The sequence below is a fragment of the Rhinolophus sinicus genome, chromosome 7 (assembly GCF_057876585.1).
Source record: "Rhinolophus sinicus isolate RSI-liver-muscle chromosome 7, RSI-T2T, whole genome shotgun sequence".
In the NCBI taxonomy this organism is placed as follows: domain Eukaryota; kingdom Metazoa; phylum Chordata; class Mammalia; order Chiroptera; family Rhinolophidae; genus Rhinolophus; species Rhinolophus sinicus.
In genome coordinates this window covers 24,614,321-24,630,739 of record NC_142507.1, presented here as the reverse complement: position 1 = coordinate 24,630,739, position 16,419 = coordinate 24,614,321, and the positions used below count along the sequence as shown (strand labels likewise).

The 16,419-nt window shown below is 33.5% G+C and overlaps 1 protein-coding gene across 4 annotated transcripts in view; it reads right to left on the bottom strand.

Moving 5' to 3' along the window:
• RB1CC1 (RB1 inducible coiled-coil 1) overlaps positions 1-16,419 on the bottom strand; it is an 83,458-nt gene that overhangs the window by 54,893 nt on the left and 12,146 nt on the right. For 3 of the 4 annotated variants that reach the window (XM_019712559.3, XM_019712560.3, XM_019712562.3), the window contains exons 2-6: positions 5,640-5,754; positions 4,569-4,688; positions 3,213-3,339; positions 2,844-3,014; positions 151-353 (exon numbers count right to left, since the gene is read on the bottom strand). In XM_019712559.3, coding sequence (XP_019568118.2) covers positions 151-353; positions 2,844-3,014; positions 3,213-3,339; positions 4,569-4,639 — 572 coding nt within the window. In that variant the 5' untranslated portion in view covers positions 4,640-4,688; positions 5,640-5,754. The remainder of the gene's footprint in view (positions 1-150; positions 354-2,843; positions 3,015-3,212; positions 3,340-4,568; positions 4,689-5,639; positions 5,755-16,419) is intronic. The other variant, XM_019712563.3, reaches the window with a different exon arrangement.

Genomic DNA, 16,419 nt, shown 5'->3' with positions numbered 1-16,419 from the left:
GTTATAAAAGTCATCATGAAAGTCTCAAAAAATGAACTTCAATTATAATAAACATATGGCCTATTAGAAATATTAGTTACTAACACTACTGATAAACTGCAAAGACATTTTAAACAAACATCTTATGATCCATTTTAATGGCACACATACTGAGTAAGTTTTAACTTGATGTCTTCTATGGATTGCAGATAATTTGAATAAATATTTTCAAACTTGAAAAGTAGTTTTTGGTAAGAATTTGAACAGTCCTCCAGATTAGCCATGATTGCAGCCCAGCCTTGGTGTTGAAGATGTTCATCATGGACCAGACTTTCACAGAAAGAGCTAAGCTTCTTGGCAACTTCATACATTTCCTATATTGGAAAAGAAACAGTAAAAGAAGGTTATGTTTCTGTGCACGTTTCCATATATGTACTTACATGTACATGTATGCATGAGTGCATTCTAAACACATTTTAAAGAAAGCATTGTTAAGAGAATGTTTTAGTTTGTCTTGTTTCTGCTTGTTATGATAGTAGCCAAAGAGAATTCATTGCTGCTGGAAGCATATATTGGTAGAACATCTACAGAGGGCAATTCAGAAATAACTATCAAAAGTAAAATGGTATCTATCATCTGGCAGTGATTCATTCCTCTTCTAGGAATTTATCCAAGAAGAGCTTAAACAAATAAAGCATACTAAAAGGTTCTTTATTCCAATACTATGAAACGAAATGGAAACAATCTCAATGTCAATCAAAAACTATTTATACCATATCTATAAAATGAAATTTATGTAGCATTTATAAGTATGAAATATAAGGATATGGAAAGATCAATATACAATATAAAATTTGAAAGTCAGAGTGCTGGACTCATAAAGTGAATTTTCTATTTTTATACTATTATATAAAACATCAATTATAAGTGACCTATAGATATGTGAGAGATTTTTAAAAAGGGTTACAGGGGTATGTAATGCAGGGAAGCTTTCTGATAGAAATATATTAAAACTTCCCATTTTTAAAATTGTGGTAAAATTACACATAAAATTTACCATTTTAACCCATTTTAAGTGTACAGTGCAGTAGCATTAAGTCCTTCACAGCGCTTTGCAACCATTACCACCATCCATCTCCAGAACTTTTTCATCCTCCCAAAATGAAACTGTATCCATTAAACAATTAACTCAACATTCCCCTCACTCTCTAGCCGCTGGTAACCACTATTCTACTTTCATTTCTATGAACTTGACTACTCTAGGTACCTCATATAATGAGGATCATACAATAGTTGTCCTTTTGTGTTTGGCTTATTTCACTTAGCATATTGTCCTCAAGGTTCATCCATGCTATATCTCACATCAGAATTTCCTTCCTGTTTAAGGCTAAATAATATTTCATTGTATGTATATACCTCATTTTGATTATCCATTCATCCGCTGATGGACACTTCGGTTGTTTCCATCATTTAGCTATAGTAAACAATGTTGCTTATAAACAGTGGTTAATATATCATTATGTTTTATTATATTCTCCTGGAAGTGTTATCACTTAGCCTGTATTAATAGGCAAATACATATTTTACTTACCTTTTTCACAATTTGACTTATTTTTTTTTTACATTTACCTACTTGTTCTATGTCTATCAATCTTTTTAATTTTTCCAATGTAATGTTTTAATATCATGCCTTTGTTTAATTTTTATTTGTTCTTTTGATTTTTCTCTAATCGCTTAAAATTATATATCGTAGTTCATTCTTTAATTTTTCTAACATTACATTTTTCTATTAATATTTAGTATCTGTACTTTTCAACCAAATCAAACTTTTATTACTTTTTAAATGGCATGTAATAGTATAGCCCAAAGTTTTACTAGTTTATCTGTACATCAAAATTCTTCCTTTGTTAATAATCCTAAAACAAATCTAAAGGACTCTATTATATAAATTCTGTTTATAGAATTTGTTTTTAAAAATAATTTTAGCTTCTCAAAAAGCATTTCTGACTCTAATGCTTATTAAGTATGTTCCAGAGAGATGCGGTTATTCTCTTTTTATGTTAAAAATGGGGTAGTTTCACAAACTAAAAAAAGTAAATATTAACTAATAATTCATTATTTTATTGATTTATTTTTATAAAAGGTAAATACTGTTGTTTGGTTTATTTTAAAGAATAGCATTATTTTCAGGTCTAAAGTGAGTCTTACCACTGATAGCTTAGAGATGATATTATAGTTAAATACTAGCAAGTAAAAAAGGAAAACCAGTAACTGGCAAACAATCCATGGAGACTGTAAGCAATACAAGAAGTATACATTGGAAAGAAACTTTGTTTTCCTCTAGGACCTAAATATGGATCCAGGGGAAAGAATCACAGTTTTAATAGTTCTTTAAGCTCTCTGTGTCTATTCTAACATAGGTACTTTATTGATGAAAGCAATGTTCAGAAGTCATTATCTGCATAGCATCATTTAGGAAAGAAGTTGAACAAATCATGTTTAAGACTGCTTTCCACTCTATCGTTTTGTCATTGTTTGACAATATAGAATGACTAATAATATGTGGTCCTGAAATTTAAAAACCAGAAATACCGACCACAAAATGTTTTTTCCAAAGAACTTTGTTATTTTTCACGTATTTTTACATGCTACCTCTATAATTTAGACTACTTTGCTATTTAGATTTCAATGCTTTTAGTAGTAATCCATTTGTTAGAATGTTCACTGATGCTTAGTAAGTTAATAAATTCATGAAAACATTACCAAGTATATGAATAAGACCTCATTATATTAAATACACCTATTTGTAATTTTAAATTGTATTACATATAAAGTAATAATATCAAAAAATATTTATATCTTACCACTGCAAGCTGTGTTCTTGAAGCAACAGTGTGAAAAACTGCAGGCATCATAAGAGACTCTTCAACTTTTATTTCCATGTCATTTTCTGTTGAAAAGGTAGTTTTAGGAATAGCAGGTGGAAGTTCACATAAGATCATTTCTTTGTTAAAAAGAAAAATTGGATTTGTGTCCTATAGAGGTAAAATGCAAAAAAACAAAAACAAAACAAAAAAAAAACCTGAAGTAAAATGTTACAAATACTGAACATGCACATTGCCCTCAATATATGAAGCAGAAAAACCTTACTTTTGAATACTGACTGAGTTCCCAAGTCCCTATCTCATGTGAAGTTGGAGCATGCCTGAAAGAAAGAGCTCTTGGACACCTACCGTCCCAGCACTGTAGGTGCACACTCTTCTATCTGCAGCCATGCATTCTCCTCCATTGACCACCAGCACCTGGTGCTGAATAGCAATCTTGTATTTGCTATGAATGGCATGCTTAAGGTCTGTTACACTTTAATAAAAAGGTAAAAAGTCAGTTATTTACATTTGCCCAATGACAATTTTATTATCAGAGTAGCACTACATCAACATAGCTAATAGATTAATGAATTTCACAATCAGATTTTCCACCAAAACAGTAGCAAAAAATATAAACTTCTTATCTCTGGACTTGGATTTCATAATCAACTGGCTGATCTTTATGACTAAATCACCCATGTGCCACATCTGAAAGTGAGTCTATAAAATACAGACAGTAGACATATTTATTTTTGTGCTCTTTATATAATGTAGCAAAGGAATATGCTCAAATTAACATCAGGTCTGCTAAAATACTCAGAACACAGGATGTGTGTAAAAATCTCTATGTCACATTACACAAACTGAATTAAATCTAAACCATATGAAAACTGTTTCCTTTTCCTTACCTTTCAAAAAAAAATCATTCCTTTACAGGTAAAATCGTATTTTATAAGAACTAGAACTTTAAGAAAGAAAATAATTTCACAATCCCATTTTTAAAACTAGGATTATTAGTTCCACAAATTATTTATAATATTTTCGGTGTCAAATTTATTTATTCTGCATTGCTAGCAAGTCTTTGCTTTGGAAATATTTGCTATTTCTATATTTTCCCTGTTTGGCCTCAAAATATATCTTTCCCACCCTGAGATCTCTCCCCATTTTTCACAAATATAAGTGGGTGTTCATTAGTCAAATATTTGAAATCCCTGCACAGCTGCAGAACTTTAGACACACAAGTCCCACTAATTTGACTAAAAATATTAAACTGATTTTATTATCTCATTAACAAAACAAACACTATTGTCTTTATTCATACAATAGAATAAAAACAAATTAACAAAAAACATGGGACTGATACATGTTACTTTATACAGCTAATAATAATTCTCTTAGTAATATCCTATGAAACTTAGAATAGCAATCAGCTATTCTAAGAACATTTATTTGATAGCTTTGGTTTGAAATCAGTATGTTTGCAGGGAAGTTGTTTATTGTGAATAATATAGCCACGCAAACAGAATAAAGCACAACTTAACAATTTTAACTAGCATTTTAAAAAAAGATAACTATTTTATGCTGGGATAAAATATTTAAGACTTGCCATATAACTAACTACTTTTAATTAACAAAGAAATAGTTTTCTTAAAATCAAATAGTTGGTTAGCTTTTTGACGCACAAAATGCAAAGTTGATGAGAAAAAACAAAATATAACTCACGTTTGCACTGTAAGTTCAGTGTCAAATGTTAGGGTAGTTCCAGTGTTAACCAGAAATACATACAACTTCATGATGATTTTGCTGAATTCTGTGAGCTTACACCTCACACTGGTACAGTTACTAAAAGAAACAGAAGAAAAGTGGTCAAATTTACAAACAAAACTGCAAATACACATTAAGATACAGCACAGTTATAACTACATAAATAACAAAAAACCAAAACAGGTTTTTATGTTTAAGATGGGTAACTGGACAATTTAGTAAACCTGTTGTTTAAAAACAAACAAACAATAATGAGACCAGGGAAAAGCATCAACTGTTCTACCATGAAAAAATAATTTAAGGAAGAAAAAGGGCAGTGGTTTAAAAAGTTATGTGTATACTTCACACTGGTCTCTTGTACCCCTCTATATTAAGAATATAAAATTAAAAACAAAAATAAAAATTTGGTCAAATATCTTCTTAACTCTAAAAGTTCTTCCCCCAGCTTTTCTTTATAACAACAAAAAATAGTCTTATGGTTAAATTTATTAATAGCAATTAAAAGGAGCCACTACTTTCAAGTTAGGGAAAATGAGTTAGCCCCAATTCCTTTCATTCAGCTGCCTCTGAGCTCCATCTCCATTCTGAGTTAGAAATCTTCCACAACAGAAACTCTGGCCCTAATAGTTTTATCACCTCGTGGAGAACAGAAAGCACACAGGTCTGGAAATCAGAATATTTAAAAAACAACTCTGCTGTTAACTACTTGTCCAAGTCAAAACCTCATGTATAAAATAAAACTTCTTCATCTTTAAAATAAAGGGACAGATTTCAACACCTTGCATTTTATTTTTAACAAATGGAGGTAAAAAAAATCCCAAAGATTAATGAAAGTGGTGAAAGACAACAATAAACAAATTCACAGAAACTAGTAGGTATCTTTATGTTCTTTCCATGTGAGCTTTATTTAGAGTAAAATTATCAGAAAAGAAGGAAAAGGCAAAGGTTTTAAAAATAATGCTTCCCAAATCATTATTTTAAATAGCCCCTAGATCAAAAACTATTATAAAGGAAGGAAGTATGACTTACCGTCAGGCACTGTGAAAAGAACTACCACTTTTCTTAAAAAGCAGGTTAAAACTGGCTTATGTTTGCTTTCCTTGACATTGGCAACTGAATGGCATTACTGGTTAAACTCCGTGAACTGAAAAAGAAAAATCACTGATTATAGAGACAAATAATTCAGTATGTGACAATAACAATATGGTTATTGTTCTCTTCCTTTTAAAATTATCTTTGGAAAGAGTAATCTCTACTTAAGTCTCTTTCCTACCTGCATGCACATTCACTGAAACCATGAGCACTCCATTAAAAGACATCAAATACAAGTCTCTAAAGATCTCCCCCAACTGCCAAACCCTACAGCCTTTTATCAGTCCTTAAAATAAAATGGTTAAAAAAAGACCCTTCGTTATGCTAAGTGAAATAAGTCAGTGGGAGAAAGACAAATACATATGATCTCACTTATATGTGGACTCTAAAGAAATGAATAAATGAGTAAACAGAAATAGTCTCAGAGATATAGAGAAAAAACTGATGGTTGCTAGGAGGGAGGGCGGTGGGGATGACGGAGAAGGGGAAGGGATTAGACAGCATAAATTGGCAACTACAGTATTGCCACAGGGATATGAAAGACAGTTTGGGGAATATAATCAATAATGTTGTAAAGATTTTGTAGGGTGTCAGATGGGTACATGTCTTATCAGGGAGACCACTTCACGGACGGTGTAGATGCTTGACCACTGCACTGTACACCTGAACCTGAAGTTGAATAATATTGTATGTCACCTATAATTTAATGTATATATAATATATGTATATGTTATATATAATTTAATATATATATATATATATATATATATATATATATATATATAGTCACGGGATATGCAGTACAGCATAGGGAATAGAGTCAATGGAATTGCAATAGATATATACAATATCAGAAGAGCAAGACATTGGGGGAGGGGAGTTACCACTTTGTGAGGGGTAAATGTCTAACGATTGCATTGTTTTGTACACCGGAAACTAATAAAAAAAGAAAAAGGGGGGAAAAAAAGACCCTGGGCTGTGGAGTCAGACTGCCTGAGTTTGATTCTGGCCCCATTACTTATATGTAATTTTGAGCAAGTCACTTAATTGTTTTAGTTTCTTTTGTAAAATAGGAATAAAAAATGATATCTTAAGCGGCCGGTTGACTCAGTGGTTAGAGCGCAGTGCTCGTAACACCAAGTCGCCGGTTCAATTCCCACATGGGCCAATGAACTGCACCCTCCACAACTAGATTGAAAACAACGACTTGACTTAGAGCTGAGCTGTTCCCCCCACAACTAGACTGAAAACGATGACTTGACATGGAGCTGATGGGTCCTGGAAAAACAACTGTTCCCCAATATTCCCCAATAAAAATTAAAATAACAATAATAATTATGTAAACTTCTGTATTTGTGTTAAAATAAATAAATAAATAAATAAATGATATCTTACAGAGCCCCTCCAACTCCAGGTATCCACACTCTAGTGAAATCCTCATTCCCACTGCACTCCACCCCAGTGTGGGCAGATCTGTGATCTGTTTCCAGCCTATGGAATATGGCAAAGGTTTGGAATGTCACTTACATGACGGCTATTTAAGATTATAACTCCCACCTTGCCAGCTGAGTCCCTCCCTTGCCAGCTTTGATGAAGTAATAAGCTATCATATGGAGAAGCCTACATGGCAAGAAACTAAAATCGGCTTCTGGCCAACAGCCAGCAAGAACGTGAAGGCCTCAATCCTACAAGGAATTGAATCTTGACAGCCACCATGAGCTTGGAAGCAGATCATTCCTAGTCAAGCCTCCGACAGGACTGCAGTCCTGGACAACATCTGCAATGCAGTCTTGTCAGAGACCCTGAAATAGAAGAACCAGCCAAGCCATGCCCAGAAACTGTGAAATAATACATTTGTGTTGTTTTAAACAGGCAAGATTGGGGTAATTTCTTAACTCAGCAAGAGTATCCCACATCACAGGGATATTACCGTAATTGAGTGAGAAAACATTGTTCATGTATTAGTAAGGAGTCGGCAGATAATAACAATTCGATAACCCCAGTGTCCCTTTTTGGGCTCATCCTCCTTTGCCAACTCTCCAGTGTTTGAGTGGGATCTCAATCCTTCCTTATTCACCCTGTATAAGTAGCTCACCTACTCCCACTGTGGCAGATATCACTACTGTTGACTGCTGGCTCCCAAAGCTAGCCTAAATCTTTCTCTAGACCTGAGTTGTTGATCCAACCTGCTCAAACCCAACAAATCCAACTTGCTTTCCTATATGCATGTCATTATTACTGTTTCTAAAATTAAACTCCTTACCTTCTCTGCTCACTAACTCTTTTGCTGAAACATTCGAATACATTTTCCTGTGGCTTTCACTATTAACAACAAAGATGTTTTGTATGCCATATTGTATAACATTTTATAATAAATTTTTATGTCATCAATTCCATTAGATTCTAATTTATCTATACTTAAATCTTAATTGATGCCACTTAGTGTTTTGAGTATTTTTTGCTAAAATTCAATATAATGGTAAATTTATTACCATATAACAAAGGTTTAAAATAAAAATGTCATTTATGTACAAAGCAGCTCAAAATGTTATTAAATGCATAAAATAGTCAAAATATCAACTTTTTGTTTTTTGTGGACTTTTGATACATTTTGGAAAAAAACTTGAAATCAATTAACACAGTGAAAGAACTAAACGTACTCACTTTTCATTTTGTTGTTGTTGATGATGGAATCTACATTCACCAAATCTCTCAAGTACTATCCTAGATCTTTCATCTTCCTCACAGATATACTGACTATGTATTCGTATTCCTACTGCTATTGCCTTGAAATCAGGCCCTGGTTGTCTCTGGACATTTACAAAAGCTTTTTACCACCTACTCCTTTTTCTCTCTATCCCTAGTCCACCAACCTTCACACTGCCTTCAAAGAGATCATCCTAAATCAAGTTTAGAATGATCAAGCTGATTAAGTTTTTCTGCTGCTTTAAACTAGCCGCTATTATGATTTTCACGGCAGCAGCTATCATTTGTATTTACTATATTCCAGACAACTACTCTAAATGCTTTATTATGAAATGCACTCATCTGACCCGCACAAGAATTCTTGCAGTAGGTAGATATTATCATCCTCATAGATTAAAAAAACTGAGAAATACTTAAATAATGTCGTAGGTTAATGAGGGAGGATTCAAACACAGGCAGTCCGATTCAACCATCTCATCCCTTTCATGGTCACTTTGACTTTGGGGAAGAGCCAGAAGTCACACAGTGCCAGATCTGGTGAATAAGGTGGATGAGGACACACCGTAATGTTTTTATTTAACAGAAATTGCCATACCAGAAGCAATGTGTGACACGGAGGCTTTCCGTAGTAATCACAAAATATAGTGAATGCTGCTGCCAAGTGCCATCCAATGGAAAAGCAGTGATCTCCAATATGGGAAGCAGCACGTCAAACCTTAGTAACAGTATTTCCACTTGTTCAGTGCAGTTGGGTGTGAGTTATTGTTGAGGGAACCATGACAATACTTCCTGTAACACATCGCTTCTGGTACGGGAATTTCTGTCAAATGAAAACAGTATGGTTGTCCTCATCCACCTTATTTACCGGATCTGGCACTGTGAGACTTCTGGCTCTTCCCCAAAGTCAAAATGATTCCGGACATCGAGGCAGGCACACAGCGCAACTACAGACACTCACGAAAGAGGACTTCCAGAACTGCTTCAGAAAGTGGCAAGAACGATAGGATAAGTGTGTTCGAAGCGAGGGGGAGTATTTTGAGGGGACTTAATGGCAATGCGTCTTTTACTGTAATACATTTTTTTAATTTAAACATTCACCATACTGACTGATCACACCTCATACTGAATGTGTGCTGCTATGCTTGCATTTACATCCACTGTGATGTTTCTGTTCATATTTCTCCCATTTACTGAATAGCAAGCTTTCTAAAGCAAGGACGATGCATTCCTAAGAACCAGCTCTAAAATAATTGCTAAATAAAATGAACGAATAATCCTATACTAGTAAAGGGTTGTTCTATATCCTTGTGAAGACTGCTAAGAAGTTGCATGCTTTACACCTACCACTCTTCAGCTTGTTCTCAAAGAAAAATCATCCTAGATTTCCCAACGTCATTATAACCACTATGATAAGTAAGGCTCCCATTTTATTCATCATCAACAGGTTTGCCCCACCACTACAATTTATGGGTGATTCAGATACTCTATAAATGCAGCTCCAATGACTCGGCCCAACTAAACAGATATTAAAGTTCTATTTAACTAAAATATACTAAGAGGGGTGGGAACTCATGTCTAGGGAAAGATGTGGGCTAGCTTTGGGAGCCAGCAGTCAACAGTGGCGGTAGATGCCGTCATGGGAGTAGGTGCGCTACTTATACAGGGTGAATAAGGAGGGATTGAGATCCCACTCAAACACTGGAGAGTTGGCAAAAGAGGACGAGCCCAAAAAGGGACACTGGGGTTATCGAATTGTTATTATCTGCCGACTCCTTACTAATGCATGAACATTTTTTTCTCACTCAATTATGGTAATATCCCTATGATACGGGATACTCTTGCTGAGTTAACAAATTACCACAATCTTACTTGTTTACAAAAACACATATGTATTATTTCACAACTTCTGGGCATGGCTTGGCTGGTTCCTCTGTTTCAGGGTCTCTCACAAAACTGCACTGAAGGTGTTGGCCAAGGTTTGGATTTTTAATCTCACAGATTTACATTTTTTCCTTATACTTAGGATTATATGCATAAAGTAGATTCCTAGAAGTAAAACTGCTGAGTCACAGCATTCAAATATTTTAAGGCTATTGGATTGATTCCTTTACCAATTTATACTTTTCAGGTAATACACCCAATTAAAAAGGCCACTATATCCTTGTCAGTATCATATTTTTAAATGCTTGCTAATATTACTTATTGTATATTTAAACACTATCATTGATTATTGCTGAGTTTGTACTTTATCCATTCATAGCCTGCGTATTATGTACAATGCACTAAGTTAGACTTGGAATGCAATAGTAAACAAGATCAACGTAATTCTAAGACTACTATAAACCTCAATTACCAGAAGAAATGAAATCCCTATCTTACAGGGTTGCTAAAAAAATTAATCAAGACAACATATATATATAAAGCACCCAATATAACATCTAAGATAAGCACTCCATAAACGTACTCAACATAGATTTTGTACACTCAAGTGCCAGGCACTAAAGATATACAAAAGATGAGGGGAAACTTGTAAAGTCTGCAGCCAGGAAAAGTAGCCAGATTTAACATAAACATGGTATTTTCTAAAAAAGTGACAGGGAAATATAAAAGGCACTTATATTGACAAGTGAAGAGTAGCCAGAGGGTACAGCTTTAGAAAAGGCATGCAGATCTTAGAGAAATTGGCAAGAGAAGAAGCTAGAGAGATAAGCAGGGAGTCATATGACTGTGTTCAATAAAAGTTTGATAAATGAAAAGGGTGAATGGATTATTAAAGGCCCCTAAATGCCAAATCCAAAAGTATAGACTTTAACTTACAGGTTAAAAGGAGACACTGTGTTTTCTAAAGGATTGGGTAGTTAAAAGAATGGTGATATCTACTTTCAAAAAGAATAGCTACAAAAAATGTATTTATTTTTAAGTAAAACCGATTCCAAAATTTATGCATGCACTTTTCTATCCTGTATTCTTTAAAGATATGGATATTGTTGGCTTAACAAATAGCTACCATCAATTGCAAACTTGAACTAAAGGCTATACCAGCTACAGGATATCCTCACAATTCCTACTATGAGAAAGGTCAGTATTCCTCATGAATCAAATGACAAAACTGTGATACAAAAAAGTTCAATTATTTTGCCACGTTATGTAGCAAGAGAGCAATACAACCAGAGTGAAAACCCATGGGTCAATCTAGGAGGAAAGAAAAACGTAAATGTACTACGATAACATATGCAATAAGCACACTGTATGACCTGACATGTAACTCTTTCTTTAGAAATTCCAATACTTTTTTCTCACCAATTATACCACTTTCTAAGACCATTTTTAAGACTTCATTTTTCCACATACAATACAAAAAAACTTCCAAGCTTAAGGGGAGTAGGATGGCAGAACACTTGGAATGTGACATGGTAAGGTTTTCTTTTTCTTATGAGGTCTAAGGCATTACAAAAACAAAGCTAGATAGATGTAACGAATGGTGTAGGGTATGGGGGCAGCAATGAACAGACTATCCAAGAATCAACAACAAGTAGGCCCTTCTTTTTTTCTATAAGTAGCCTACAGGAATCTTGGTAAATAGGACTGAAGACATCCTCCTCAGCATTACTACTAACTGACCAGGGACTTAAGGTCATCTCCTACATATCTACCTCCCCCTACTCTTCAAGTGGTTGGTTCCTATTCATCTTTCAGAATTTTTTTTAACGTGTATGATTCCGTTTTTTTTTTTCCTTTTGTCCCTCCACCATTCTTTTATTCCCATTGCCCTAACCCCCTCCCCCTGGCAACCATTAGCTTGTTCTCAATATCTATGTGTGTTTCTATTTTGTTTTACTTATTCATTTGTTTTGTTTTTTTAGATTCCACACTTAAGTGAAATCATACGGCATTTATCTTTCTCTGTCTCCCTTTTGGTCCATCCATGTTGTCACAAATGGCAAGATTTCCTTTTTTACTGCTGAATAATATTCCATTGTGCGTGCACGTGTGTGTGTGTATATATACATGCCACAAGTTCTTTATCCGTTCATCTATTTATGGACATCAAAGTTGCTTCCATGTCTTGGCTATTACTACTAATGCTGCAATGAATATACAGGTGCGTGTGTCTTTTCAAATTAGTATTTTTGTTTTCTTTGGATACACAAAAGGTAAATTGCTGGATTGTGTGGCAGCTCTGTTTTTAATTTTTGAGCCATTCCATATTGTTCTCACGGTAGCTGCAATAATTTACACTTCCACTAACAGTGTACAAAGCTTCCCTTTTCTCTATATCCTTGCCAACACTTGTTGGTTGAGTTATTGAGGATAGCCATTCTGACAGGTGTGAGGTGATATCTAATTGTAGTTTTAGTTTGCATTTCTCTAATGATTAGTTATGTTGAGCATCTTTTCATATATCTATTGTCCATGTGTATGTCTTCTTTGGAGAAATGTTTATTCAGGTCATGTGCTGATTTTTTAATCAGATTGTTTGGTTTTTGGGGAGTGAGACTGTATGAGTATGAGTTCCTTATATATTTTGGATATTAACCTCTTACTGGATGTATCATTTGAGAACATTCAGTTGTATGGTTGTATTTTCATTTTATTGATGGTTTTCTTCACAGTGCATAAGCTTTAGTTTGACATGGTCCCACTTGCTTTTTTGTTTTGTTTCCCTAGCCTAAGGAGACATATCCAAAAAAATATTGCTAAGTGCAATCAATGTCAAAGAGTTTGCTGCCTTTGTTTTCTTCTAGTTTTATGGTTTCAAGTTTTACTTCTAAATCTTTAATCCATATTTTATATATGGTGGAAGAGTGATCCAATTTTTTTTTTGCATGTATCAGACCAGTTTTCCCAGCAACTTATTGAAGAGACTGTCTTTACCACATTGTATATCCTTGACTCCTTTGTCATATATTAATTGACCATATAAGCAAGGACATATTTTAGCACTCTCTATTCTGTTTCATCGATCTATATATGTTTTTATGCCAGTACATACTGTTTTGATTATGTTTTGATTTGTAGCTTTGTAATATAGTTTGATATCAGGAATTTGATACCTCCCACTTCTTTCCCAAAATTTCGTTAGCTATTCAGGATCTTTTGTGGTTCCATATAAATTTTAGAATTGTTCTGATTTTGAAAAGAATGTCATGGGTATTTTAATAGGCACTGCACTGAACCTTTGTATTTAGGTAATAAGAACAATTTAATATTAATCTTTCCAATCCATGAAAAGGTATATCCTTCTGTTTATTTGTTATCATCTTCAATTTCTTTCTTCCACGTCCTGTAGTTTTCAGAGTACACGTCTTTCACTTCCTTGATTACATTCTTTCCTAGGTATTTTATGCTTTTTGATGCAACTATAAATGGGAGTGTTTTCTTAATTTCTCCTTTTGAGTGTTCATTATTGGCATATAGAAATACAACAGATTTCTGTATATTGATTCTGTATTCTGCAACTTTACTCAATTTATTAACTAGTTCTAATAATTTTTTGGTAGAGTCTTTAAGGTTTTCTATGTCCAGTACCATGTCATCTGCACAAGTGACAATTTTACTTCCTCCTTCCTGATTTGAATGTTTTATTTCTTTTTCTTATCTGATTGCTGTGGCTAGCACTTCCAATACCATGATGAATAAAAGTGATAGTTGACACCCTTATCTTCTTCCTGATCTTGCAGGGAAAGCTTTTAGCTTTTAACCACTGAGTATGATATTAGTTGTGGGTTTATTACATATAGCCTATATTATGTTGAAATATGTTCCTTCTATACCGATTTTGTTGAGTGGTTTTATCATAAAAGGATGCTGAATTTTGTCAAATGTTTTTTCTGCATCTATTAAGATGATATGGTTTTTATCCTTTGTTAATGTGATGTATCATGTTGACTGACACAGTTGAACAGGTGTTGAACACTGATACCAGTGTTGAACCATCCTTGAGTCCCTGGGATGAATCCCAATAGTCGTGCTGTATAATCCTTTTAATGTATTGTTGAATGTAGTTTGCTAATATTTTGTAGAATTTTTACATCTATGTTCATCAGGATATTGGCCTATAATTTTCTTTACACTGTCTTTGGTTTTGGTGTCAAGATAATGCTGGCTTTGTAAAATGAGTTTGGAAACATTCCTTCCCCTCCTTTTTTTTTTGAAATGGTTTTAAAAGGACAGGCATTAGTTTATTGAATATTGGTAGAATTCACCTGCGAATTACACAGTCTGCTTCTGGATTTTTGTTAGTTTTTTTAATACTCCTTCAATTTCATTGTTAGTAATTGGTCCGTTAAGATTTTCTATTTCTTCATTGTACAATGTTGGAATGTCACATACTTCTAGAAATTTATCCATTTCTTCCGCATTGTCAAATTTGGTGGCATACAATTGTTCTTAGTATTCTTCAATGACTCTTTGTATTTCTGTACTGTCAGTTTTAAGTTCTCTTTAATTTATGAATTTATTTATATGGGCTTTCTCTTTTTTCCTGGATGAGTTTGGCTGATGGCTTGTCCATTTTGTTTATCTTTTCAAAGAACTTAGTTTTACTGATCTCTTCTATTTATTATTTCTATTCCTTTTTTTCTGCAGATATCAACTATTTCCTTCCTTCTATTTACTTCCAATTTTGTATATTCTTTTTCTAGTTAGTTTAGGTATAGAGTTAGATTGTTTATTTGGGATTTTTCTTATTTCTTGAGGTAGGCCTGTATGTTATGAACTTCTCTCAGAAGTGCTTTTGCTATATCCCATAAATGTTGAAAAGTTGTGTTTTCATTTTGGTTTGTCTCAAGGTAGTTTCTGACTTCTTGTTTGATTTCCTCTTATCTACTGGTTGTTTAGCAGTATGTTGTTTAGTCTCCACTTATTTGTGTTTTTTCCAATTTTCTTCCTAAAGTTGATTTCTAGTTTCATGCCATAGTGGTCAGAAAAGATTCTTGAAATGATTTCAATATTCTTGAATTTACTGAGGCTTGTTTTATGGCCTAATATGTGATCTACCCTGGAAAATGTTCCATGTGCACTTAAAAAAATGTGTTCTGCAGTTTTGGGATGAAATGTTCAATAAATTTCTATTAAATTGATCTGGTCTAATGTCATATTTAAGGTCATTATCTCCTTATGAATTTTCTATCTGGTTGATCTGTCCACTGATGTGAATGGGTTATTAAAATCCCCTACTATTACTGTATTACTGTGGATTTCTCCCTTTATTTTCATTAATAATTGCTTTATATATTTAGGTGCTCCTATGTTGGTTGTGTAGATATTTTACTTTTTTTTAATTTTCTTTTTTAAAGTCTATTTTGTCTGACATGAGTATTGCTACCCCAGCTTTCTTTTCATTTGTATCTGCATGGAATATCTTTTTCTATCTCTTTACTTTCAGTCTGTGTGTCTTTTGATTTGAATGGAGTCTCTTGTAAGCAACATATAGATGAGCCATTTTTTAAAATTCATTCAGCCACCCTGTGTCTTTTTATTGGAGCATTTAATCCATTTACATTTTAAAGTAACTACTAATAAGTACATATTATACTTCTTGGCATTTGTTAATTCTTTTTTGTTGTTTTTATAGGTTTCCTCTGTTTTCTTCTTCTCTTGTTCTCTTCCCTAATGGTTTGCTGGTTTTCTTTAGTGTTTTGTTTGGGTTCCTTTCTTTTGATTCTTTGTAAAGCTTTTGTAGGTTTTTGGCTCGTGGTTATCATAAGGTTTATGTATATCATTCCATATCTATAGCAGTCTATTTAAGATGATGCTATATATTAAAGCTCAAATATATTCTGTAAGGTTTATATTTTTATTCCTCCCATACACTCTATCTTATTGTCATGTTTTAAATCTTCTACTATTGAGTATCTCTTAACTACTTTTTGTAGCTTGAGTTTAATAATTTTTTCTTTTGGCTTTCATAGTAGCTCCTTATACGTCCGATTTGCTGGATTTATTAAATATTTGGCTTTACTTGTGAGATTTTTTCCTTTGTCATATTTCCTTATTTCTGGTTATGGCC